A 27,083-nucleotide genomic window follows, 5' to 3' on the forward strand; every position below is an offset into this window, starting at 1 on the left:
TTCTAGGAATTTAGGACCTGAGAATTACGTCACGGCTTGTGATTGGTCGCGTGGCGGTCACATGGGCGGCCGCGACCAATCACAAGCCGTGACGTCATCTAAGGCCCTGAACGCGCTCATTCTTAGGAAGGAAGGCTGCCGGAAAGAAGCCGAGGGTGAGTATATTCCTATTAGGTATATACTCACCCTCGGACGCGCCCTGCTTCTTTCCGGCAGCCTTCCTTCTTAAGAATGAGCGCGTTCAGGGCCTTTGATGACGTCACGGCTTGTGATTGGTCGCAGCCACCCATGTGACCGCCACGCGACCAATCACAAGCCGTGACGTAATTCTCAGGTCCTAAATTCCTAATTCTAGGAATTTAGGACCTGAGAATTACGTCACGGCTTGTGATTGGTCGCGTGGCGGTCACATGAGCGGCATGCGACCAATCACAAGCCGTGACGTAATTCTCAGGTCCTAAATTCCTAGAATTAGGAATTTAGGACCTGAGAATTACGTCACGGCTTGTGATTGGTCGCGTGGCGGTCACATGAGCGGCACGCGACCAGTCAGAAGCCGTGACGTCATCTAAGGCCGTAAACGCGCTCATTTTAAGCAAAGAAGGCTGCCGGTTACCAGCGGCGATGTCCAGGGGCCTCCGGAGAGGTGAGTATATCAATATTTTTTATTTTAATTCTTTATTTTACACTTAAATGTGGATTCCGATACCGATTTCCGATATCGCAAACATATCGGAACTCGGTATCGGAATTCCGATACCAGATTCAGAAGATCGCCGACCTCATGGCCGACCCCACACAGGGGTCAGGTCGGGTTTCATGAAACCCGACTTTGCCAAAAGTCGGCGACTTCTGAAAATGGCCGACCCGTTTCGCTCAACCCTACCCATGAGTGTTAGCAATTGTCAGGTATTAGCTTTGGCCGCGGGGGAAATAAGCGAGACCTAGGAAGCTACATCTCGCAGCTCACTCCCTGATCAGCAGAAACCTCTCCCCATAAAGATTTCCCCTCTATTTAGGGAGGTAGCTTATGAACCTGTTGAGCCAGGCAGTGCGACTTGTATAGTGCTACGCCCGAGTTTACAATGTCTTCAATATTATTCCACTCTAGGGTATAGCTCCTGTGGATATTCAGGTGTTCTGTATGCTCGGCGCTGCTTATGGTGTTAATCAAGTCCCTCTCTGTAATGGCGGCGTTTCGCGCCAAAAAGAAACCCCAGGGTAGATCAGGAGAGGGGGCCCAGGTGGGGCCGCACCGGTTTCAGGTCACTACCGCACTCCATCTCTCCCTGCACCTAGTGAGCCCACCGTGGGATCGACAGGCGTGAGGGGACGATAGGGACCGGCAATTATGTCGCACCCTGAGCAGCGCGCTATACACGCCGACCAACTCACTGCGCCCTCTGCAGCTGCTCTCCTTTCTCCGTTCCGTCGGCCAGGCTCACCGGGGCTGCCAGCGCTGCTCTGCGGTCCCTGCCTCACTTCTGGCGCCGTCACCGCGGTCCGTCCTCTGCCGCGGGTCTGTCCCGCTCCAGACCTTCACAGAGAGGAGCTGTAATGGCGTCTCCCTCCTGGTATGCTGCGGCGCCAATCCACGGCTCTCCACTGCCGGCCACACCAGAACCTTCGCTGCGCAGGAACCAGGTGGGTTGAGTACGGAGCCGTCCTGCCTTCGGTCCTGACGTGTTGAACGGTCAGGTACCGGGCTTTTTCCTACACTTTCACTTTTGATTCTATTACTATTGATATAGTTCAAGAACAGTTTGGGATTAGCTTTACTCTCCTTAGCAATGTGCTTCTCTGTTTCCTTTTTGGCACCTTTAATTAGTTTTTTAGAAAAACTATTTTTCTCCTTATAGTTTTTTAGAGCTTCAGCGGTGCCATCCTGCTTTAGTAGTTTAAATGCTTTCTTTTTACTGTTAATAGCCCCTCTTCTTTGTTTAGCCACATTGGGTTTTTCCTATTTCTTGTCGTTTTATTCCCACAAGGTATAAACTGCTTACAGTGCCTATTTAGGTTGTTCTTAAACATTTCCCATTTAGTATCTGTATTCTTATTTCCAAGGACATTGTTCCAGTCAACCAGATTAAGGGCATCTCTAAGCTGGTCAAACTTTGCCTTCCTAAAGTTCAGTGTTTTTTTTTACTCCCTGACAAGTCCCTTTAGCGAAAAACAAGTGAAACTGTATAACATTGTGGTCGCTGTTTCCTAGATGCCCGACGACCTGCAGATTTGTTATTCTGTCAGGTCTACTAGATAGTATTAAGTCTAAAAGTGCTGCTCCTCTGTTTGAATTCTGCACCAATTGTGAAAGATAATTTTCTTGGTTATTAGCAGAAACCTGTTGCCTTTATGGGTTTCGCAGGTCTCTGTTTCCCAGTTAATATCCGCATACTTAAAGTCCCCCATAACAAGGACCTCATTATGGGTTGCAGCTTCATCTATCTGCCTTAGTAGTAGACTTTCCATGATTTCTGTTCAATTTGGAGGTTTGTAACAGACCCCAATGAGAATTTTGTTACTATTTTTCCCTCCTTGTATTTCAGCCCATATGGACTCAACATCCTCATTCCCTTCGCTAATATCCTCCCTTAAAGTGGACTTTATTTCACCTGTTGCGTGTATATATATATATATATATATATATATATATATATATCAAAAACCACAACAGGAGGAAAAAAAGAGGAAAAAACCTCCACTATTCTAGAAAAAACACCACAGAAAAACAGGCAAAGGTGCTTACCTGTCTAGGCCTCAAATCAAATGCACTCTCATGGTGCAGTGGGCCCCAAGTAAAGATGGCGACTACACAGGTGTGGTAATACCAAATGAGACAGCCAGCCTACAATCAGGGATTGGTCGCAGGTCTCTGTTTCCCAGTTAATATCCGCATACTTAAAGTCCCCCATAACAAGGACCTCATTATGGGTTGCAGCTTCATCTATCTGCCTTAGTAGTAGACTTTCCATGATTTCTGTTCAATTTGGAGGTTTGTAACAGACCCCAATGAGAATTTTGTTACTATTTTTCCCTCCTTGTATTTCAGCCCATATGGACTCAACATCCTCATTCCCTTCGCTAATATCCTCCCTTAAAGTGGACTTTATTTCACCTGTTGCGTGTATATATATATATATATATATATATATATATATATATATATATAAGCTGGACACAAATAACCCCCTCCTGCCATATGCTGTTACTTATCTTCATCGAGGTCTTTTGTGTCAGCAGCATTCCTCTCCTCTCCCCTTTCCTGTGTGAGAGCTGAGGATGTTGATCTAGCTATCAGGCAGACATTAAATGGCCATATACTTAATACTGATGACTTTCACACATCAATACTGCCAAACAGGTGCAGAACGGCACTGTTGGGTGAATGCGTTATGTCATCAACCACTCACTGGCTCCAAAACTGACGGTGTATACAGTTGTTCGGTGAACTAGTCCTGCATCTAATGCAGACATTCTCTTCACCCCTCTCCTTCTTTCACCAGATTTTAATGCTATCTGGATATAGCGATATGCCGCCACATACTTTATGCCACCCTGGGCATGTGGTCTTGTGTGCCCAGGGTGGCATAAAGTAGGTGGCGGTATATTGCTATATCCAGATAACATTAAAATTGGCCGTGCATTATTATTATTATGCTGAAATCCTTATACATAGTATGTGGTTCTAAGGAAACAGCAAAGAAATGTACAAAAAAGGGTTCTGTGCAGTTCAGATAAGCGAGCATTCATACCTTAGTGCACATTATTCTGGCTTCTTTAAATAATATAGTTTCATTACAATAGACTTGCATATGCGAGGAATATATATGATTTGGAGCTATGGGAATATGACTGCTGTTGTTATGGGTCGAGTTCTCGCCGCTGCACAGGAGGAATCTCGAGCCATGTCCACTGCGGTCTCCCATTCTTCTCCAGCCGTAGTGGAACCTGCTCAGTGGAGACGTCGGTCCCAGAGCCTGGCTTGGACAGATACTGCATGTTTGGTTACTGCTGCCCTTCCAATTTCAGCCATTATAACCAGTACTGTTCGGAGGCGAGCAAGCACTCCTGGGACTGTCCTGCTTTTCTCCTTCTGAGCATGCCCAATGGAAGACCTCTCATTTGGGTCGGGGGTCACACGCTCAGGTCCTGTAGCAGCTCCTATTGGTCCACTAGGAAGGTCCTGGATAGCTCCAACTATAAAAGGTTTGATGGCTGCACGGCCATGCGCTAGTATCATTTGTGTTTGGCTGTTGCCAGTGGATACTCTACCACTCAGTTTATATGTGGCGTGAGTCTGTTTAGCTTTGGGACTGTACACTCAGGCAGGCAGCTAGCGTCAGTGGGGGCAATTAGCCTTGGCTTAGCATCTGGTTCCTTCATGTGTGCGGTTAGCACAGAAGAGTTCCAGAGCAACACAACCCTAGTTAGGGTATTATTCTCTGTGACTCTGTGAGGCAACATTACTTTGCAGCAGGTATCTCTGCACAGTGGGCCCCGGGCTGTGAACGCACCTCGTATCTTTCACCCTATTACTTGGTGTGTTCCGCTAGCCCTAACGGCTGTCTTCTGACATGGCCTATTTTCTAGCTTTCGGTTTCACAAACATAGAAGAACCAGATCACGGATTTTCAATATTATACTTAAAATGCTTGTTTCCTTACCATAACTGCTACCATAACCTCATATCCACTTCATTTTGCTTCTCTTGCCTCTCCAGTCTGGCACAGACTCCTAACAAGCTGTTCCCTGTTAATTTTAATTGCTTCTCCTGGGACATTCTTCAAACAAGACTGTTATCAGACCCATTAGAAACCGTAACATCTGCAACAGGTTCTAATGCACTACGGAATCTGCGTAGAAGGAGATTAATTCAACAGTGACAGGATATGGTATTTTAGAATATACATGTTTGGATAACAGATGCTATATTCTCCAAAAATAGGTCCAGTGGTGTTAAAAAAGAGATTTGTTATGTATCTAAAACTGAGTTTAATCCTTAACGAAGATTCCTAATCCTATATATGCCACTATTTTAATGTGATATTTTGTTTTGTTCAAAATTTAAAAAGTTACTGTCATTTTAATTTCATAAATCAATTGTAAACATGAAAAGAAGTAACTTTGTAATATATCTTATCAGTGCAATCTTCTTCATTTTCTTCCAAGACTGATCATTCATTCTCAATTCATAGGTAAAAGCTGTAAAATCTGTATTCAGTGAGGATGCACTAGAGGCAGACACAGACATGCTGCTGCAAGTTCTTCAGAAATGACACTTACACTTTATATCTATGGTAAAAAAAAAATTTAAACTGTAGCTGTCATTTCAGGAAAACTTGCAGCAGGATCTCTGTCTGTAACTATAGCTTCTCTGACTCCCCACTTTTCTCTCTATCTCTACCATCTCCAACACCCCACTCTTCTCTCTACACCATGTTCCAAATTATTATGCAAATTACATTTTTCTTAAATGTTTGGTGCAAATGGCAGTCAGTCTAATAAAAGTCATCACCCGTTAGAGTATACTTCTAATTTTATTGAAGAAACCTCCCAATGATAACAGTATAATCTCCAAAATGAATAAAAACTCAAAATGCACTGTTCCAAATTATTAGGCACAGTAGAATTTCTAAACATTTGATGTGTTTTAAAGAACTGAAAATGCTCATTTGTGGAATTTGCAGCATTAGGAGGTCACATCCACTGAACAAAAAAAGCTATTTAACTCCAAAACATCCTAACAGGCCAAGTTACATGTTAACATAGGAACCCTTCTTTGATATCACCTTCACAATTCTTGCATCCATTGAACTTGTGACTTTTTGCAGAGTTTCTGCTTGTATTTCTTTGCACGAAGTCAGAATAGCCTCCCAGAGCTGCTGTTTTGATGTGAACTGCCTCCCACCCTCATAGATCTTTTTCTTGATGATACTCCAAAGGTTCTCTATAGGGTTGAGGTCAGGGGAAGATGGTGGCCACACCATGAGTTTATCTCCTTTTATGCCCATAGTAGCCAATGACTCAGAGGTTTTCTTTGCAGCATGAGATGGTGCATTGTCAGCATGAAGATGATTTTGCTCCTGAAGGCACGTTTCTGCTTTTTATACCATGGAAGTAAGTTGTCAGTCAGAAACTCTATATACTTTGCAGAGGTCATTTTCACACCTCTAGGTAAAGGGCTCTACCAGCTGTTTCCCCATGATTCTGGCCCAAAACATGACTCCTCCACCTCCTTGCTGACGTCGCAGCCTTGTTGGGACATGGTGGCCATCCACCAAACATCCACTACTCCATCCTTCTGGACCATCCAAGGTTGCTCGACACTCATCAGTAAACAAGACTGTTTGAAAATTAGTCTTCATGTATGTCTTGGCCCACTGCATCCGTTTCTGCTTGTGAACACTGTTTAGGGGTGGCCGAATAGTAGGTTTATGCACCACAGCAAACCTTTGAACGATCTTACACCTTGAGGTTCGAGGGACTCCAGAGGCTCTAGCAGCTTCAAATAACTGTTTGCTGCTTAGTAATGGTATTTTGGCAGCTGCTCTCTTAATCTAATGAATTTGTCTGGCAGAAACCTTCCTCATTATGCCTTTATCTGCATGAACTCTGTCTGTGCTCTGTTTCAGTCACAAATCTCTTCACAGTATGATGATCACTCTTAAGTTTTCGTGAAATATCTAATGGTTTCATATCTTGCCCAAGGCATTGCACTATTTAGCGCTTTTCAGCAGCAGAGAGATCCTTTTTATTTCCCATATTGCATGAAACCTGTGGCCTGCTTAATAATGTGGAACATCATTTTTAAGTACTTTTCCTTTCATTAGAATCACCTGGAAAACTAATTATCACATGTGTTTAAGACTGATTTCAGTGATCCATTGAGCCCTGAGACACAATACCATCCACGAGTTTATTTGAAAAACAAAGCAATTAACTCTTTATGACTAGTGTTGAGCGGTATCGGATAGTATCGACCGATACCCGAAAAGTATCGGATATCGCCGATACCCGATACCAATACAAGTCAATGGGACACAAAGTATCGGAAGGTATCCTGATGGTTCCCAGGGTCTGAAGGCCCTGGGATCCATATTAATGTGTAAAATAAAGAATTAAAATAAAAAATATTGATATACTCACCCGTCCGGAGGCCCCTGCACCTTACCGCTGTTAACCGGCAGCCTGCTTTGCTTAAAATGAGCGCGTTCAGCACCTTCCATGACATCACGGCTTCTGATTGGTCGCGTGCCGCTCATGTGACCGCCACGCGACCAATCACAAGCCGCGACGTCATTCTCAGGTCCTAAATTCCTAGAATGAGGAGTTTAGGGCCTGAGAATGACGTCGTGGCTTGTGATTGGTCGCGTGGCGGTCACATGAGCGGCACGCGACCAATCAGAAGCCGTGACGTCATGGAAGGTGCTGAACGCGCTCATTTTAAGCAAAGCAGGCTGCCGGTTACTACCAGGGCGCGTCAGAAGGTGAGTATATCCCTATTTTTTATTTTAATTCTTTATTTTTTACATGGATATGGATCCCAGGGCCTGAAGGAGAGTTTCCTCTCCTTCAGACCCTGGGAACCATACACTGGGAACTTCCGATTCCCGATACCACAAAAGTATCGGATCTCGGTATCGGAATTCCGATACCCGATACTTGCGGTATCGGAATGCTCAACACTATTTATGACACTTAAATCCAATTTGCATAATAATTTGGAACACAGTGTAGATTCTCCAACACCCCACCCTTCTTTGCATCTCTAGCTTCTCTGATTCCTAACTCTTCTCTCTGTTGCTTGCTTCTCCAATTTCCCACTCTTCTCTCTCTCTCTCTCTCTCTCTCTCTATCTCTCTCTCCCTAGCTTCTCTGATTCCCCACTTCTCTGTCTCTAGCTTCCCTAATCCACCGCTCTTCTCTCTATCTCTATCTTCTCTGATTCCCCACTTTTCTCTGTCTCTAGCTTCCCTGATCCACCACTCTTCTCTCTATATCTAGCTTCTCCCTCTCCCTGCTCTTCACTATCTCTAGCTTCTCCAACTTTCCCCTCCTCTGTCTGTAGAATTTAATAAGCACCAACTGTCATCTATACCCAGATTGAGAATGAATGATCAATCCAGAAGGAGAAAGAAGCAGATTTCTTTGGTGAGATATATCACAAAGTTATCTATTTTCATGTGTTTTTTTTATTTATAAAATTAAAATTACGGTTACTTTAAGTGTTATGAGTCAGCAATAACTTTTATAGTTCCTTATGCAAATAAATATGAAGTCCACGGCTAACTGGCCCACTGTGATTACATGTGTGTATGAGAGTCCATAAGCAGGCCCCCTTTCTCTATTCATTGAATTTTCTCGCTCTTGCACATACTCTCTACTGTCCTTTTCTGTTTAATATAATCCCTCAGCCCCACTGATTTGTTGAGGTATCTCATCACAGTTGAAATTGTTTTTCAGTGAGTGCAATGTTTAAACGTTTAATAATTGGAGGTATTACTGTAGCTAAAATATGGAGAAAAAGGAATCTAATAAGTAGAAAAATGAGCATTTTCCTTTAATAGAATATGATACAAAGCATTGCAAAAACTATTCATGTATTGAAAACATTTGTGAATGATGGGTACAGTGTAAACTTTCTGCTTTATATTATATCCAAATAATAAAGGGAGCCTTTATTATGTTAATCATATAGACAGTGCATTTACTTTGATTATACATATTCTGTTGCATGAGTTTAAAGTGGTTATTTCACAAAAAAAAACCAAACATTAGTTACCTACTCTGGCATAACTTGAAGCTTGTGAGCTAATTCTCAAACAAGACCCAAATTATCACAGGTGCTCTCATGTGCACCAAAGGGACCTTTTTCCCCTCCCCACACTACCTCAGCTTTAGGGCCAAATTGCTCCTACACCCACCCTGATCACCTACCCACAATACAGGTGATAAATGCATAATCACTAAGAACCGTTTTGTCCTCCTCTGATTGAGACCACATTTAGAGACTTCTTCTGATTGGTTGGGGTTCCCAGCAATTATTCATATTTTGAATTCTACAACTCTGAAAAAGTCTGTAATAGGTTCCTTTTATTTAACAGCTTATGTTCTTAATTGGCTAAATGATGGTAGTTAAAGAAGATCAGTCCCAAGATTTCGCAATACAAGCTGTAAATATTATCAAAAAGCTTTCTTAAAGCTGAAGAGACTGGTGTTTTTAAATTGAAGGTCCATGCCAGAATGTGATCAAGAACACAATTTATTTTGAGTCCATAATATATATAATATTAATATAATATATATATATAATATAATGAAATAGCTCACCAGTCTATATGTATTCAAATTCTGTCCTCTCAGCCTGACTGAAAGCTGCAGCTTGTTCAGAGCAGTGTGAGGTCTCTGCAGCAGAAAAGACACTGAGGAGCTGTTAGTCACGATAAATGTTTAACCGACATTAAGGAATAAGCCATTCTTACATGGATTTTTTAAAGTAAATGTACTAAATACATCATCCTTATCAGGTCTAAAAGAACTATTTTATAATGTACAGTGGGGAAAAAAAGTATTTTGTCAGCCACCAATTATGCAAGTTCTCCCACTTGAGATGAGAGAGGCCTGTAATTAACATCATAGGTAGACTACAACTATGAAAGTCAAAATGAGAAAACAAATCCAGAAATGGTGGAAAATAATTATTTGGTCGTTAACTAAAGTTCATCTCAATATTTTGCTATATATCCTTTGTTGGCAATGACAGTGGTTAAACATTTTCTGTAAGCCTTCACAAGGTTGGCACACACTGTTGGTGGTATCTTGGCCCATTCCTCCATGCAGATCTCCTCTAGAGCAGTGATGTTTTGGGCCAGTTGCTGGGCAACATGGACTTTCAACTCCCTCCAAAGGTTTTCCATGGAGTTGAGATCTGGAGACTGGCTAGGAAACTCCAGGACCTTCATATGCTTCTTACAAAGCCACTCCTTTGTTGCCCTGGCAGTGTGCTTGGGATCATTATCATGCTGAAAGACCCATCCACGTTTCATCTTCAATGTCCTTGCTGATGGAAGGAGGTTTGCACTCAAACTCTCACGATACATGGCCCCATTCATTCTTTCATGTACATGGATGAGTTGTCATTGTCTCTTTGCAGAGAAACGGCCCCAAAGCATGATGTTGCCATCCCCATGCTTCACAGTAGGTATGGTGTTCTTTGGATGCAACTCAGCATTCTGTCTCCTCCAAACATGACGAGTTTTATTTCTACCAAACAGTTCTGCTTTGGTTTCATCAGACCATATGACATTTTCCCAATACTCTTCTGGATAATTTAAATGCTCTCTAGCAAACTTCAGATGGGCCCAGACATGTACTGGTTTAAGCAGGGGAACACGTCTGACATTGCAGGATCTGAGTCCCTGGAGGCGTAGTGTGTTACTGATTATAGCTTTTGTTACGGTGGTCCCAGCTCTATGAAGGTCATTCACTAGGTGCCCCCTAGTTGTGGTTCTGGGATTTTTGCTCACCATTCTTGTGATCATTTTGACCCCATGGGGTGAGATCTTGCGTGGATCGAGGGAGATTATCAGTGGTCTTGTATGTCTTCCATTTTCTTATAATTGATCCCACAGTTGATTTAATCGCACTAAGCTGCTTGCCTATTGCAGATTCAGTCTTCCCAGCCTGGTTCAGGGCTATAATTTTGTTTCTGGTGTCCTTTAACATCTCTTTGGTCTTCACCATAGTGGAGTTTGGAGTGTGACTGTTTGATGTTGTGGACAGGTGTCTTTTATACTGATAACAAGTTCAAACAGGTGCCATTACTACACGTAATTAGTGGAGGACAGAGGAGCCTCTTAAAGAAGAAGTTACAGGCCTGTGAGAGCCAGAAATCTTGCATGTTTTTAGGTGACCAAATATTTATTTTCCACCATAATTTGCAAAATTAATCTTGCCAAATCAGACAAGGTGATTTTCTGGATTTGTTTTCTCATTTTGACTCTCATAGTTGTGGTCTACCTGCCGTATGATGTCAGTTACAGGCCTCTCTCTTTTTTTAAGTAGGAGAATTTGTACAATTGGTGCCTGACTAAATACCTTTTTCCCCATTGCATGCAGCTTGTATTATAATATCTGCTGACAGATCCACTTTAAAGCAAGCCCTAGCAGAACAATAAAGAGTAGAGTGTGCTGAAATTGAAAATCAAATGCATTCATTACATTGCCCAAAAGATTTCTATTACAACCAGAATCCACTTTGATTCAATTTACTGATTAAATGAAAAAAATAAACTATTAGACCTTTATGATCATTTCATATGTGTAGGCACTGATATAATAGTGAGAGATGAGTGAATTTGATCGGGTCAGGGCTTATTTGGCAAGCTATAGCACTTGCCGAATAAGCTGCAGAGGGAACCCGGCTTCCTGGATTGCTTCAGCTGATCAGCTGTTCGGCTCCGCAGCTACATGTGTCGTGGCTGTGTCACAGTCACAACACGTGCATGGAGAGGCCAACATACAGGCTATCCATGCATGTGGTGTGACTGTCACACAGCCACGACACATGCAGCTGCGGCTCAGAACAGCTGATCAGCCGGCGCGCTCTAGGTATCTGGGTTCCCTCTGCAGCTTATTCAATAAGCGCTATAGCTTGCCAAATAAGCCCTGACCCGATCAAATTCGCTCATCTCTAATAGTAGTATCTATAGTTTATAATAGGGCATGTAGACTGGGGTTTTCTAGAAAGAACCAACTCTCCTAAGGGTAAGCTATCATCAGAAAATAACCTATTCTTAAATGTATTAAAACAAAGCATTTTTTTCCTATAATTATTGTAATAAAAAACAAACTTAGTGATCTTGCAATCTTCACTGTGACCACTGTGGCTTTCTTTGTGTAATATTTCCTTGTTGAAGAATTTTCAGCAAGGCTAATTGTGACTAATGTACATGTGTTGTTTCCTGAAACAACAGGATGTTAGAGTCTAAAAAACCCCTGAAGCGGCCGGTGTAAAAATGTCAAGATTTCTATTTTGTATGCAAATTGTGATAAGGGGAAAAAATAGTAAAAACAAAAAAAAAACATTTTACACAAAAACTTCATTTAACCCCTTTCTGCCAGCTGACGGAATAGTACGTCAGCTGGCAGTATCCCCCGCTTTGAGGTGGGCTCCGGCGGTGAGTTTTCAACAGCTGACATGTGCCCGCAATGGGTGTGAGCAGAATCGTGATCCGCCCGCGCCCATTAACAAGTTAAATGCCGCTGTCAAACTCTGACAGCGGCATTTAACAAGCGCTGCCAGCCACGCAGCTGGAAGTACTCGCACCGCTGACCCCGTCACATGATTGGGGATCATTGGTGCCTTGCCATTACAACCAGAGGTCTCCTCGAGACCTCTTTGGTTGTTGATGACAGATTACTATGAGCGCCATCCTGTGGTTGGCGCTCATAGCAATGCTGTAATTCTGCTACATAGAGGTGATCTGTGCATCACCTCTATGTAGCAGAGGTGATCGAGTAGTGCATGCTTCTATCCTCCTATGGAGGCTATTGAAGCATGCCAAAGTTTTAAAAAAAAGTGTTTAAAAATATAAAAAAATATATATATAATAGTTCAAATCACCCCCCTTTCGCCCAAATCAAAATAAAACAATGACAAAAAAATCAAACCTACACATATTTGGTTTTGCCGTTTTCAGAATTGCCTGATCTATCAAAAAAAAAGGATTAACCTGATCGCTAAAGAGCGTAGCAAGAAAAAAAATCAAAACTCCAAAATTACGTTTTTTTGGTCGCCGCAAGATTGCATTAAAATGCAATAAGGGCGATCAAAAGAACATATCTTCACAAAGGTGCTAAAATTAAAAATGGCAGCTCTGCACACAAAAAATAAGCCCATACCCGACCCCAGATCACGAAAAGAGGAGTCGCTACGCAATTTTTTTTTTTAGAGAATTTTTGAATTTTTTCTTACAACTTAGCTAAAAGAGAACCTAGACATGTTTGGTATCTATGTACTCGTAATGACCTGGAGAATCATAATGGCAGGTTAGTTTTAGCATTTAGTGAACCTAGCAAACTAGTGTGGGATTGCACTTTTTTTGCAATTTCATCGCACTTGGAATTTTTTTCCCGTTTTCTGTTACCTGACATGGTAAAACCAATGGTATCATTCAAAAGTACAACTCATCTCACAAAAAATAAGTTCTCACATGGCCATATTGAGGGAAAAATAAAAAAGTTATGGCTCTGGGAAGAAGGGGAGCGAAAAACGAAAAAAGCCCTGGGCGTGAAGGGGTTAAACAATACCAAATTTTCTGATGAAACCGTCTTCAATAAAGACCTCTGTATAATGACAAAAAATCCCTGATCTATAATTAGGGCAGTAATGTTTCCTATGACTGGAGGACATTTACTTTAGCTCCTTTTGGAATGTGCTTCCTTTAAAACACAAAGCAATGGATTTGGAGTCAAAACCACTATTACATAAAACATCCCTTAATGTTGTGAGCTACATTATTTTTACATGAGATTTTAATTTAAACCACTCTACTGCTTAATTAATGATCCAACCTGCGCACTTCTGCACATCGTAGATCAGTTTTAACTGACAGAACAGGCGTTTAGGTGCTTGAAGATAAAATTAGGAATACGCCATTGCCATACGCCATTTAACAACATTTTCGTTTCATGGACAGGTTTTACATTGGTCCCTAGGATCCCTGTAATCTCCCTGCACATGTTTTTATTTTATGGATTATTTGAAGTGTATTATGATCATGTGCTTTATTAGTTTCAATAATCTTTCTTTTTTATTATTTTTTAGGTTGGCAAATACAAGGACCGTAGTCTACAAATGAAGTATTATGTGTGGCCAGTGTTTGAACTGTATCCCAACTCAGAGGAACATAAAGATGAACATCTGAGCATTGTTACACTGGAGGAAGCTCCTTTTGTCATTGTAGAAGATGTTGATCCCTTGAGTGGCACCTGCATGAGAAATACAGTTCCCTGCCGCAAGCAGATACGCATTGAGTATGTAGGAAACTCTTTCTTCATTGCTTAACCACTGCTACTCTATAAATTCAGCTTTACTGTGCTATTGTGCCCTATAGATGTTTTGTAACAGCTGCTCTATGTTCTGAAAACTAATTTTGTAATAGTTTTTATTGATTTTCTTAACAAAATGATTACAGGATAGAGTAGGTCAATGTAATGGCTATTTCAAGTCTTTACTTCTCTATGCCATCAGTATCAACCATTAAGCAAAGCTACTTAGAAGATTTGTGCTCATTCTTCTTTAGTCTCTACTTCACACATACACATGCCCCAATTGATTAATCTGATTCTTCTTTGAGCATTATACTGATTCTATAAAGTATTAACAAAATTCCCAAAGTCATAGCGATAGTCTGGACCCAAGCACATAAACATTAAGTGCCCCCAGACAAATTAAGCTCCATAGAGTACACATATAAACAGGAGGAAATAAGGAGCATATAATATTATATAAACAATTATCTTTTATTGATACAAAATATTAAAACAGTAATACATTCCAAATGGTTGGTGTTACCCAGTCAAGCACAAGAAGGGGAGGTACCCCCTATATTGCCCCCATATATAGATACATTAATGATCATAAAAGGGAGAGCACAAACCCCCCACAGAGAGAGTAAAGATAAGCAAACCCGGGTATGTCTAGAGCCAGTGCAATAGCCAGAAAAGGCTGGAATAAAGATGGTACATAGTACAAAGTAGTATGGTGAATACCACCGGTGAGCTTACCAATAAAGAGGGCAAAGAGGGGGGGGTCCCACCGGAACAAAGAAGTTGACTGGGTAACACCAACCATTTGGAATGTATTACTGTTTTAATATTTTGTATCAATAAAAGATAATTGTTTATATAATATTATATGCTCCTTATTTCCTCCTGTTTATATGTGATTCTATAAAGTGTATCACGGGGACTTAAAAGGGTGGACTTTGTCAGTCCGTTTTGTTAGGAGAGAATCTTTATTCATTTATATTGCGCCAGCATAGAGAAGAGACCAGACCCGCCCCCGAAACAGACAACACTTTCAGGTGTGGCACTAGTCTCTGCTTTCCTGCTCCCTAGGTTTTTACCTTACAATGTGCAGTGACAATGCTCTCCACTGATCATGCATCGGTTGTCAATTCTGATGTATGCTCACTAGGATCATGTCACAGTGCAATATTCTTTTTAAGACACAGTGACAGTGCACTCCCTCACCAGCTCTGATGATAAGTGATGAACTAGCGAAGGAGCGCACCGTAACTGTGCAATAAAAAGAATATTTGCACTGTGACATGATCTTTCTGAGCTTACGTTGAAATTGAAAATTGATGTATGCTTAGAAGAGCTGGGTCTAGCCCAGCCATTGAAACAGATGTCACTGGTGACATTTCATTTCAGGGTGGGGACAGCAGCTGTGGCAGTAACCACATCCTCTGCTCCCTGGTTATGTCTCTGTTAGGTATTCCAGAATGTAGTGGGGATTATCAAAGTGTCATGAAACAAGAATAAAAAAAAGTACGTGAGGCACTTAGTGTTATGTGTCGAGTTCCCGCCGCTGCACAGGGGGAATCTCGAACCATGTCTGCTGCGGTCTCCCATTCTTCTCCAGCCGCAGTGGAGCCTGCTCAGCAGAGATGTCGGTTCCAGAGTCTGGCTCAGGCAGATACTGTGTCCTTGGTTACTGCTTCCCTTCCAGGTCCAGCCATTGTAACCAGCACTGATCAGCGGCGAGCAGACACTCCTGGGACTAAGTCCTGCTTTTTCTCTACTGAGCATGCCCAAGGGACGACCTCTCATTGGAGGTCCGGGGTTACATGCTCAGGTCCTCCTGATCGCTAGGAAGGTCCCGGAGAGCTTCCGCTATAAAAGGTTTGCATGGCCGCACGGCTAGTATAAACTTGATAACGTGTGTGTGTAGATGAATGACTGTCGATGGATAAAAGCTCCTTAATCATTCCCATTCCTTGTGTTGTTGACTTCTCGCGAATGGTGGAAGCTATCTAGCGCCCGACAGTGCTACCTGCACACGTAGCACACGTTACAGTGCCTTTTTGCAGTGCCCGTCTGTACAGCACTGTGCGCAATCAGTGCGCTTACCCGACAGCCTGTCAATGTAGGGTGGGAATTCCTGCTTGGACTCTGCATCTGATTTGGGGCGTCCTCAGGCACGGGCTCAAAAGCCACCGAGGGTGAGATCGAGTCCAATCACCAGTTTAGTGGGGTTGATTCAGTGGGGGTGATGTGTGATGATGCAGTATGGAGAGTGAGAGAGTAAAGATATGAGGAGACAGTATGGTTAGCAGGGGGGGATGTGAGAGTTGACAGTATGAGGAGGGAAAGGGAAACATGTGAAGAGGCTATTGAGGGGAATATCGTGAGGAGACAGTATTGGAGGAGAAAAGTGTGAATGTGCAAAGAATAGATACTGAGAAGTTTTGGGGGTGTTGCATGGGGGGAAAGTGTAAGGGCACAGCCAGGAGAAGACAGTAAGCCAAAGAGGGGGAGTGTAATGAGGAGGCACAGTATAGAGATGGGGCCCTATATGGGGGACTCAGTGTGAGAGGGCAGTGTGAAGAGGGGGCCCAGTATAGAAAGGAGGGGCAGTGTGGAGCTCATGCACCATAAGAGGGACAGTGGGGGGTCATATTTTGTGAAGGGAGCATAGTGAGGAGCAATTATTTATTCAGGGGCTCAGCATAGTGCAGGTATTTTTTACTCATGAGCATTTTAATTACACTGCTATTTTTAAGCGCATCATGTGGGGATGTGCTGCAGAAGACAGGAGAAGAGAAGATGGAAGTCTGCAGAGACAAGCTGTGAATGTGAAAACTCACCATGGAGTCTGGACAAGATAAAGAAAAGAAAGAGAACGACTCCAATCAGAGACAACGTCGTCTATCAGGTTCTTGGAAGTAATTTTTTTGTGAAACTGACTAATTCTCATGTTTTTTAATGTTGGGAGTATTAAAGGGGTTGTCCAAGTTTGTGATAAGTCTGCTGTCATTCTATGTGACTGCAGACTTTTGAATTCTCACAGTGCGCACTGCACATTGTCAGGATTCTCTAGTGCCAGCGATTTGCATACATACAGTCACTTGCTGACTAGACATGCGTGACATACTCAATGAAAATGAATTGAGTGAGGCCGGAAACGTCTAGTAGGAATGTGGCCAGAAGTATACAAATCACATACTTGTTCTCACATGACCGTCCACTCTTTCACCCGAAAGGGATAATCCTAAAAGTGTGCAATGTATGCACTGTAAGAATTTAGAAGCCTACAGTCACATAGAGTGACTACAGACTTTCATCTCAAACCTGGACAAGCCCTTTAATTATAAAATGAAACCCTGTAGCATGTCAATCCTAACAGCGTATAATATACTCACTGTCAGGATTCAGCTCTGCTTGCAGGTTTCAGCAGTCATCACATGACCACTTCACTCATATGCAATTTTTATACTTAGTCACTTTTCTTCCTGCTTCTCTCTGATTTTCACTGAAAATTGAGAGAATTATGGAGAGCAGCTTGTCGGCACATGACTAAGTGTGCCAATCGCATATGTTCTTTGGTGGGGGGCAGCAAACTGAATTCTTGACCCGGGTGCAGAAAAACCTAGATACACCTCTGGTTGCACACCCAATATAGAGGTAACAGTAATGACTTTTTAATTATAGCATATTAGAAAAAAAGATTAGATTATTACAATAAATAGGTAAACATTTAGAATTAAATCAATGTTAGTTTTGGACCACCCTTTTAAGAAGTGATAATTGTTTGATTGATGGGGTCAGTTTTCTCCTTGTTGTCTACTTCAGCACGGCAGCCGGTCTGTATAGTACTACAGTGTCTGGTGCTGCTGCTTGTCCCATCCAGTGCCATTCATGGAAACAGAAAGAGCTGCAGTAACAGGTACAGATGCCCACATAGATGAGACTCTATGTACAGCTCTGTCAAAAATGAAGAGACCACCACATCAAAACCCTATCATGGCCAGCCCAATCTCCAGACCTGAACCCCCTTGAAAACCTCTGGAGTGTAATCAAGAGGATGAGGAATAGTCACAAGCCATCAAACAAGGAAGAACTGCTTACTGTACATTTTTGCACCAGGAGCAGTGTGAAAGACAGGTGGAAAGCATGCCAAGACACATGAAAGCTGTGATTAAAAATCATGGTTATTCCACAAAATATTGATTTCTGAACTTTTCCTGAGTTAGAACATTAGTATTGTTGCTTCTAAATGATTATGAACTTGTTTTCTTTGCACTATTTGAGGTCTGAAAGCACTGATTATTATTTTTTTTAATTTTCACCATTTCTCCTTTTCAGAAAATAAAAATGCTAAATTTATTACTTGGAAATTCGGAGCCTTGTTGTCAGAAGTTTTTAGACTAAAAGAACAATTTACATTTTACTCAAAAATATACCTATAAAGAGTAAAATCAGACAAAATGAACATTTTGCAGTGATCTCTTAATTTTTGCCAGAGCTGTATATGTAAACCACAAAAGGCACCCCATTGTGCTGATAGGTGGGGTCCTGCAGGTCAAATCCTTGATGGATAAACATAAATAATCTGGGTTAGGTACTGAAAAATCCAGTTACCCTGTTCTATTTAAAGAATTCAACTTGTTACACATAATATTATACAGTGCCTTGCAAAAGTATTCATCTCCCTGGAACTTTTCAACCTTTTCCCACATATCATGCTTCAAACATAAAGATACCAAATGTAATTTTTTGGGGAAGAATCAACAACAAGTGGAACACAATTGTGCAGTTGAACGAAATGTATTGGTTATTTTACATTTTTTTGGAAATTCAAGAACTGAAAAGTGGGGCTTGCCATATTATTCGGCCCCCTTAACTTAATACTTTGTTGTGCCACCTTTTGCTGCAATTACAGCTGCAAGTCGCTTGGGGTAGGTCTCTATCAGTTTTGTACATTGAGAGACTGAAATTCTTGCCCATTCTTCCTTGGCAAACAGCTCGAGCTCAGTGAGGTTTGATGGAGATCGTTTGTGAACAGCAGTTTTCAGCTCTTTCCACAGATTCTCGATTGGATTGAGGTCTGGACTTTGACTTGGCCATTCTAACACCTAGATACATTTATTTGTGAACCATTCTATTGTAGATTTTGCTGTATGTTTGGGATCACTGTCTTGTTGGAAGACAAATCTCCGTCCCAGTCTCAGGTCTTTTGCAGACTCCAACAGGTTTTCTTCAAGAATGGTCCTGTATTTGGCTCCATCCATCTTCCCATCAATTTTAACCATCTTCCCTGTCCCTGCTGAAGAAAACCAGGCACAAAACCATGATGCTGCCACCACCATGTTTGACAGTGGGGATGGTGTGTTCAGGGTGATGAGCTGTGTTGCCTTTACGCCAAACATATCATTTGGCATTGTTGCCAAAAAGTTCGATTTTGGTTTCATCTGACCAGAGCACCCTCTTCCACATGTTTGGTGTGTCTCCCAGGTGACTTGTTGCAAACTTTAAACAACACTTTTTATGGATATCTTTGAGAAATGGCTTTCTTCTTGCTACTCTTCCACGAAGGCTAAATTTGTGCAGTGTACTACTGATTGTTGTCCTATGGACAGACTGTCCCACCTCAGCTGTAGGTCTCTGCAGTTCATCCAGAGTGATCATGGGCCTCTTGGCTGCATCTCTGATCAGTCTTCTCCTTTTTTGAGATGAAAGTTTAGAGGAATGGCCAGGTCTTAGTAGATTTGCAGTGGTATGATACTCCTTCCATTTCAATATGATTGCTTGCACAGTGCTCCTTGGGATGTTTAAAGCTTTGGAAATCATTTTGTATCCAAATCTGGCTGTAAACTTCTCTATAACAGTATCACGGACCTGCCTGTTGTGTTCCTTGGTCTTCATGATGCCTTGTGTGCTTCAAACAGAACCCTGAGACTATCACAGAGCAGGTGCATTTATACGGAGACTTGATGACACACAGGTGGATTATATTTATCATCATTAGGCATTTAGGACCACTGTTGTGAAATTGGATTCTGGGCTCCCCCGGTGGCCACTTGTGGAATTGTACTTGTGTGCATCATCCCCTCTGTTCACCTGCTCCTATCAGGATGTGGGAGTCGCTATATAACCTTGCTCCTCTGTCAGTTTCATGCCGGTCAACAATGTAATCAGAAGCCTTTCTGTGCATGTTCCTGCTACTAGACAACTCCCAGCTAAGTTGGACTTTTGTCCTTGTGTGTTTTTGCATTTTGTTCCTGTTCACAGCTGCTGTTTCGTTACTGTGTCTGGAAAGCTCTTGTGAGCGGAAATTGTCACTCTGGTGTTATGAGTTAATGCTAGAGTCTTAAAGTAATTTCTGGATGGTGTTTTGATAGGGTTTTCTGCTGACCATGAAAGTGCCCTTTCTGTCTTCTTGCTATCTAGTAAGCGGACCTCGATTTTTGCTAAACCTATTTTCCTACTACGTTTGTCATTTCATCTAAAATCACCGCCAATATATGTGGGGGCCTCTGTCTGCCTTTTGGGAAAATTTCTCTAGAGGTGAGCCAGGACTGTCTTTTCCTCTGCTAGGATTAGGTAGTTCTCCGGCTGGCGCTGGGCATCTAGGGATAAAAAAACGTAGGCATGCTACCCGGCCACTTCTAGTTGTGCGGCAGGTTTAGTTCATGGTCAGTATAGTTTCCATCTTCCAAGAGCTAGTTCTCATATATGCTGGGCTATGTTCTCTCGCCATTGAGAATCATGACAGTTTGACCGGCCAAAAAAAAAAGGGTTAAATTACTGGCTGAGAAAGGAGAGAAAAAAGAAGTCTGCTACAATTTTTTTTTTTTTTTTTCCCTCTAGTTCTGAGTGTGCTCTTAATTGAATCACTTGCTAGTCTGCCTATACTGCAGCCTTCCTCTCTTTCTCTCCTTCTTATCCTTGAATGGCTCTGTGTTCACCTGTTTCAAATGGATCTTCAGAGTGTAGCTACAGGTTTGAATAATCTCGCCACAAAGGTACAAAATTTGCAAGATTTTGTTGTTCATGCACCTATGTCTGAGCCTAGAATTCCTTTGCCTGAGTTCTTCTCGGGGAATAGATCTCACTTTCAAAATTTTAAAAATAATTGCAAATTGTTTTTGTCCCTGAAGTCTCGCTCTGCCGGAGACCCTGCACAGCAGGTCAGGATTGTAATTTCCTTGCTCCGGGGCGACCCTCAAGACTGGGCTTTTGCATTGGCACCAGGGGATCCTGCGTTGCTCAATGTGGATGCGTTTTTTCTGGCCTTGGGGTTGCTTTATGAGGAACCTCATTTAGAGCTTCAGGCGGAAAAGGCCTTGATGTCCTTGTCTCAGGGGCAAGATGAAGCTGAAATATACTGCCAAAAATTCCGCAAATGGTCTGTGCTTACTCAGTGGAATGAGTGCGCCCTGGCGGCGATTTTCAGAGAAGGTCTCTCTGATGCCATTAAGGATGTTATGGTGGGGTTCCCTGTGCCTGCGAGTCTGAATGAGTCCATGACGATGGCTATTCAGATCGATAGGCGTCTGCGGGAGCGCAAACCTGTGCACCATTTGGCGGTGTCTACTGAGAAAACGCCAGAAAATATGCAATGTGATAGAATTCTGTCCAGAAGCGAGCGGCAGAATTTTAGACGAAAAAATGGGTTGTGCTTCTATTGTGGTGATTCAACTCATGTTATATCAGCATGCTTTAAGCGTACTAAGAAGCCTGACAAGTCTGTTTCAATTAGCACTTTACAGTCTAAGTTTATTCTATCTGTGACCCTGATTTGTTCTTTGTCATCTATTACCGCGGACGCCTATGTCGACTCTGGCGCTGCTTTGAGTCTTATGGATTGGTCCTTTGCCAAACGCTGTGGGTATGATTTGGAGCCATTGGAGGCTCCGATACCTCTGAAAGGGATTGACTCCACCCCATTGGCTAGTAATAAACCACAATACTGGACACAAGTGACTATGCGTGTTAATCCGGATCACCAGGAGGTTATTCGCTTTCTGGTGCTGTATAATCTACATGATGTTTTGGTGCTGGGATTGCCATGGCTGCAATCTCATAACCCAGTCCTCGACTGGAGAGCTATGTCTGTGTTAAGCTGGGGATGTAAAGGAACTCATGGGGACGTACCTTTGGTTTCCATTTCATCATCTATTCCCTCTGAGATTCCTGAATTCTTGTCTGACTTTCGTGACGTTTTTGAAGAACCCAAGGTTGGTTCACTACCTCCGCACCGGGAGTGCGATTGTGCCATAGACTTGATCCCGGGTAGTAAATACCCTAAGGGTCGTTTATTTAATCTGTCTGTGCCTGAACACGTGGCTATGCGAGAATATATAAAGGAGTCCTTGGAAAAGGGACATATTCGTCCTTCGTCATCTCCCTTAGGAGCCGGTTTTTTCTTTGTGTCTAAGAAAGACGGCTCTTTGAGGCCGTGTATTGATTATCGACTTTTGAATAAAATCACGGTTAAATATCAATATCCGTTACCACTGCTTACTGATTTGTTTGCTCGTATAAAGGGGGCCAAGTGGTTCTCTAAGATTGATCTCCGTGGGGCGTATAATTTGGTGCGAATCAAGCAGGGGGATGAGTGGAAAACCGCATTTAATACGCCCGAGGGCCATTTTGAGTATTTGGTGATGCCTTTTGGTCTTTCAAATGCCCCTTCAGTCTTCCAGTCCTTTATGCATGACATTTTCCGCGATTATTTGGACAAATTTATGATTGTGTATCTGGATGATATTCTGATTTTTTCGGATGACTGGGACTCTCATGTCCAGCAGGTCAGGAGGGTTTTTCAGGTTTTGCGGTCTAATTCCTTGTGTGTGAAGGGTTCTAAGTGTGTTTTTGGGGTTCAAAAGATTTCCTTCTTGGGATACATTTTTTCCCCCTCTTCCATCGAGATGGATTCTGTCAAGGTTCAGGCTATTGGTGATTGGACGCAACCCTCTTCTCTTAAGAGTCTTCAGAAATTTTTGGGCTTTGCTAACTTTTATCGTCGATTTATTGCTGGTTTTTCTGATGTTGTAAAACCATTGACTGATTTGACTAAGAAGGGTGCTGATGTTGCTGATTGGTCCCCTGATGCTGTGGAGGCCTTTCGGGAGCTCAAGCGCCGCTTTTCTTCCGCCCCAGTGTTGCGTCAGCCTGATGTTGCTCTTCCTTTTCAGGTTGAGGTCGACGCTTCTGAAATCGGAGCTGGGGCGGTGTTGTCGCAGAGAAGTTCCGACTGCTCCGTGATGAGACCTTGTGCTTTTTTTTCCCGTAAATTTTCGCCCGCCGAGCGGAATTATGATATTGGGAATCGGGAGCTTTTGGCCATGAAGTGGGCTTTTGAGGAGTGGCGTCACTGGCTTGAGGGGGCCAGACATCAGGTGGTGGTATTGACTGACCACAAAAATTTAATTTACCTTGAGTCTGCCAGGCGCCTGAATCCTAGACAGGCGCGCTGGTCGTTGTTTTTCTCTCGGTTTAATTTTGTGGTGTCTTACCTACCGGGTTCTAAGAATGTTAAGGCGGATGCCCTTTCTAGGAGTTTTGAGCCTGACTCCCCTGGTAATTCTGAGCCCACAGGTATCCTTAAAGATGGAGTGATATTGTCTGCCGTTTCTCCAGACCTGCGGCGGGCCTTGCAGGAGTTTCAGGCGGATAGACCTGATCGTTGCCCACCTGGTAGACTGTTTGTTCCTGATGATTGGACCAGTAGAGTCATCTCTGAGGTTCATTCTTCTGCGTTGGCAGGTCATCCTGGAATCTTTGGTACCAGGGATTTGGTGGCAAGGTCCTTCTGGTGGCCTTCCCTGTCACGAGATGTGCGAGGCTTTGTGCAGTCTTGTGACGTTTGTGCTCGGGCCAAGCCTTGTTGTTCTCGGGCTAGTGGATTGTTGTTACCCTTGCCTATCCCGAAGAGGCCTTGGACGCACATCTCGATGGATTTTATTTCGGATCTGCCTGTTTCTCATAAGATGTCTGTCATCTGGGTGGTGTGTGACCGTTTCTCTAAGATGGTCCATCTGGTTCCCTTGCCTAAGTTGCCTTCTTCTTCCGAGTTGGTTCCTCTGTTTTTTCAAAATGTTGTTCGTTTGCATGGTATTCCTGAGAATATCGTTTCTGACAGAGGGACCCAATTCGTGTCTAGATTTTGGCGGGCATTCTGTGCTAGGATGGGCATAGATTTGTCTTTTTCGTCTGCTTTCCATCCTCAGACTAATGGCCAGACCGAGCGGACTAATCAGACCTTGGAGACATATTTGAGGTGTTTTGTGTCTGCGGATCAGGATGATTGGGTTGCTTTTTTGCCTTTGGCGGAGTTCGCCCTCAATAATCGGGCCAGCTCTGCCACCTTGGTGTCCCCGTTTTTCTGTAATTCGGGGTTTCATCCTCGATTTTCCTCCGGTCAAGTGGAATCTTCGGATTGTCCTGGAGTGGATGCTGTGGTGGAGAGGTTGCATCAGATTTGGGGGCAGGTGGTGGACAATTTGAAGTTGTCCCAGGAGAAGACTCAGCTTTTTGCCAACCGCCGTCGTCGTGTTGGTCCTCGGCTTTGTGTTGGGGACTTGGTGTGGTTGTCTTCTCGTTTTGTCCCTATGAGGGTTTCTTCTCCTAAGTTTAAGCCTCGGTTCATCGGCCCGTACAAGATATTGGAGATTCTTAACCCTGTGTCCTTCCGTTTGGACCTCCCTGCATCCTTTTCGATTCATAATGTTTTTCATCGGTCATTGTTGCGCAGGTATGAGGTACCGGCTGTGCCTTCCGTTGAGCCTCCTGCTCCGGTGTTGGTTGAGGGTGAGTTGGAGTACGTTGTGGAAAAGATCTTGGACTCTCGTGTTTCCAGACGGAAACTCCAGTATCTGGTCAAATGGAAGGGATACGGTCAGGAGGATAATTCTTGGGTCACTGCCTCTGATGTTCATGCCTCCGATCTTGTCCGTGCCTTTCATAGGGCTCATCCTGATCGCCCTGGTGGTTCTGGTGAGGGTTCGGTGCCCCCTCCTTGAGGGGGGGGTACTGTTGTGAAATTGGATTCTGGGCTCCCCCGGTGGCCACTTGTGGAATTGTACTTGTGTGCATCATCCCCTCTGTTCACCTGCTCCTATCAGGATGTGGGAGTCGCTATATAACCTTGCTCCTCTGTCAGTTTCATGCCGGTCAACAATGTAATCAGAAGCCTTTCTGTGCATGTTCCTGCTACTAGACAACTCCCAGCTAAGTTGGACTTTTGTCCTTGTGTGTTTTTGCATTTTGTTCCTGTTCACAGCTGCTGTTTCGTTACTGTGTCTGGAAAGCTCTTGTGAGCGGAAATTGCCACTCTGGTGTTATGAGTTAATGCTAGAGTCTTAAAGTAATTTCTGGATGGTGTTTTGATAGGGTTTTCTGCTGACCATGAAAGTGCCCTTTCTGTCTTCTTGCTATCTAGTAAGCGGACCTCGATTTTTGCTAAACCTATTTTCCTACTACGTTTGTCATTTCATCTAAAATCACCGCCAATATATGTGGGGGCCTCTGTCTGCCTTTTGGGAAAATTTCTCTAGAGGTGAGCCAGGACTGTCTTTTCCTCTGCTAGGATTAGGTAGTTCTCCGGCTGGCGCTGGGCATCTAGGGATAAAAAAACGTAGGCATGCTACCCGGCCACTTCTAGTTGTGCGGCAGGTTTAGTTCATGGTCAGTATAGTTTCCATCTTCCAAGAGCTAGTTCTCATATATGCTGGGCTATGTTCTCTCGCCATTGAGAATCATGACAGACCACACTGGATCATTCAGAGATCCACAATGAACTTTTGGAGTGAGTTTGCTTCACTGAAAGTAAAGTGGCCGAATAATATTGCACGCCCCACTTTTCAGTTTTTGAATTTCCCCCAAAATTTAAAATAACCAATACATTTTGTTCAACTTCACAATTGTGTTCCACTTGTTGTTGATTCTTCACCAAAAATTTATACTTGGTATCTTTATATTTGAAGCATTATAAACTGTGCAGGAGGTGTGGGTTAAATCCGCGCTGCCTTAATGATGAAGTTCCAAGGATAATAAATTTAAACAGTGGTTTATTCAACGCGTTTCAAGGTCAGTGCGACCTCTTCTTCAGGATTTCCACATACAACATGATGTTGTACATGATGTTGTATGTGGAATTTCCTGTAGAAGAGGTCGCAATGACCTTGAAACGCATTGAATAAACCACTATTTAAATTTATCATCCTTGGAACTTCATCATTAAGGCAGCGCGGATTTAACCCACACCTCCTGCACAGTTTATATTGTCATACGGCCGTTGATCGGCTTGTGGATCTGCAGCAGCCGAAATCGCTATATGCTCTTTATTCAAGCAAATCAGGTGAGCAACTCTAAGTAAGCTCTCCTGGTTATCTAGAGGATAAGACCCTATTTTGCGCTTTGTGTCTCCATTTTTTTCCCCTATGGTATATTTGAATCATGATATGTGGGGAAAAGTTGAAAAGTTTCAGGGAGCTGAATACTTTCACAAGGCACTGTATTTTAATTTTAATTCTAAACATTTTTTGCAATTTGTTTATTTTTTTCAAAGTAATGTTCTGCTTTAAAATTCATGGATTTTGTCAAGCTGTCTAACAATTCCTCAACAGCAGCTAACAGAGCATAACCATCAGGCCTATTGATTAACCTTTTCAGTACAAAGTCAATAATATTCTAGGAGCACCATAGGTGTTTGCAGTGAAGCAAGTGTGACTTTGAAATGGAATGAGAAAGTTATATCTAGCGATTTAAAAAAGCAACAAAAATGTATTAGCATGACATTTTACATTGTTAAAATATATCTATATACAGTGCTCAACATAAATGAGTACACCACAACAAATTTGTCAGAAAATGTTTTCTTTCAGAATCAACATTTTTCAGTGGATACTATACTATGAAATATTCCCACATATGTAAGCCATTGATTACTTAAAATTTTTTATTTTGCACACCCCAATAGCTAATTTCCTACCAAATTCACTCAAGACCATGTTGCAAAAAAGTACATCCCAATACAAGTCTTAAGAGTAGTGTTGAGCGATACCGTC

The 27,083-nt window shown here is 42.7% G+C and overlaps 1 protein-coding gene across 1 annotated transcript in view; it reads left to right on the plus strand.

Moving 5' to 3' along the window:
- The window catches only part of GRIN2B (glutamate ionotropic receptor NMDA type subunit 2B), an 820,631-nt gene that overhangs the window by 688,607 nt on the left and 104,941 nt on the right, over nucleotides 1–27,083 (plus strand). Inside the window, exon 6 of the mRNA XM_077276818.1 lies at nucleotides 13,829–14,037. Coding sequence (XP_077132933.1) covers nucleotides 13,829–14,037 — 209 coding nt within the window. The remainder of the gene's footprint in view (nucleotides 1–13,828; nucleotides 14,038–27,083) is intronic.

The sequence above is a fragment of the Ranitomeya variabilis genome, chromosome 8 (assembly GCF_051348905.1).
Source record: "Ranitomeya variabilis isolate aRanVar5 chromosome 8, aRanVar5.hap1, whole genome shotgun sequence".
Taxonomy (NCBI): domain Eukaryota; kingdom Metazoa; phylum Chordata; class Amphibia; order Anura; family Dendrobatidae; genus Ranitomeya; species Ranitomeya variabilis.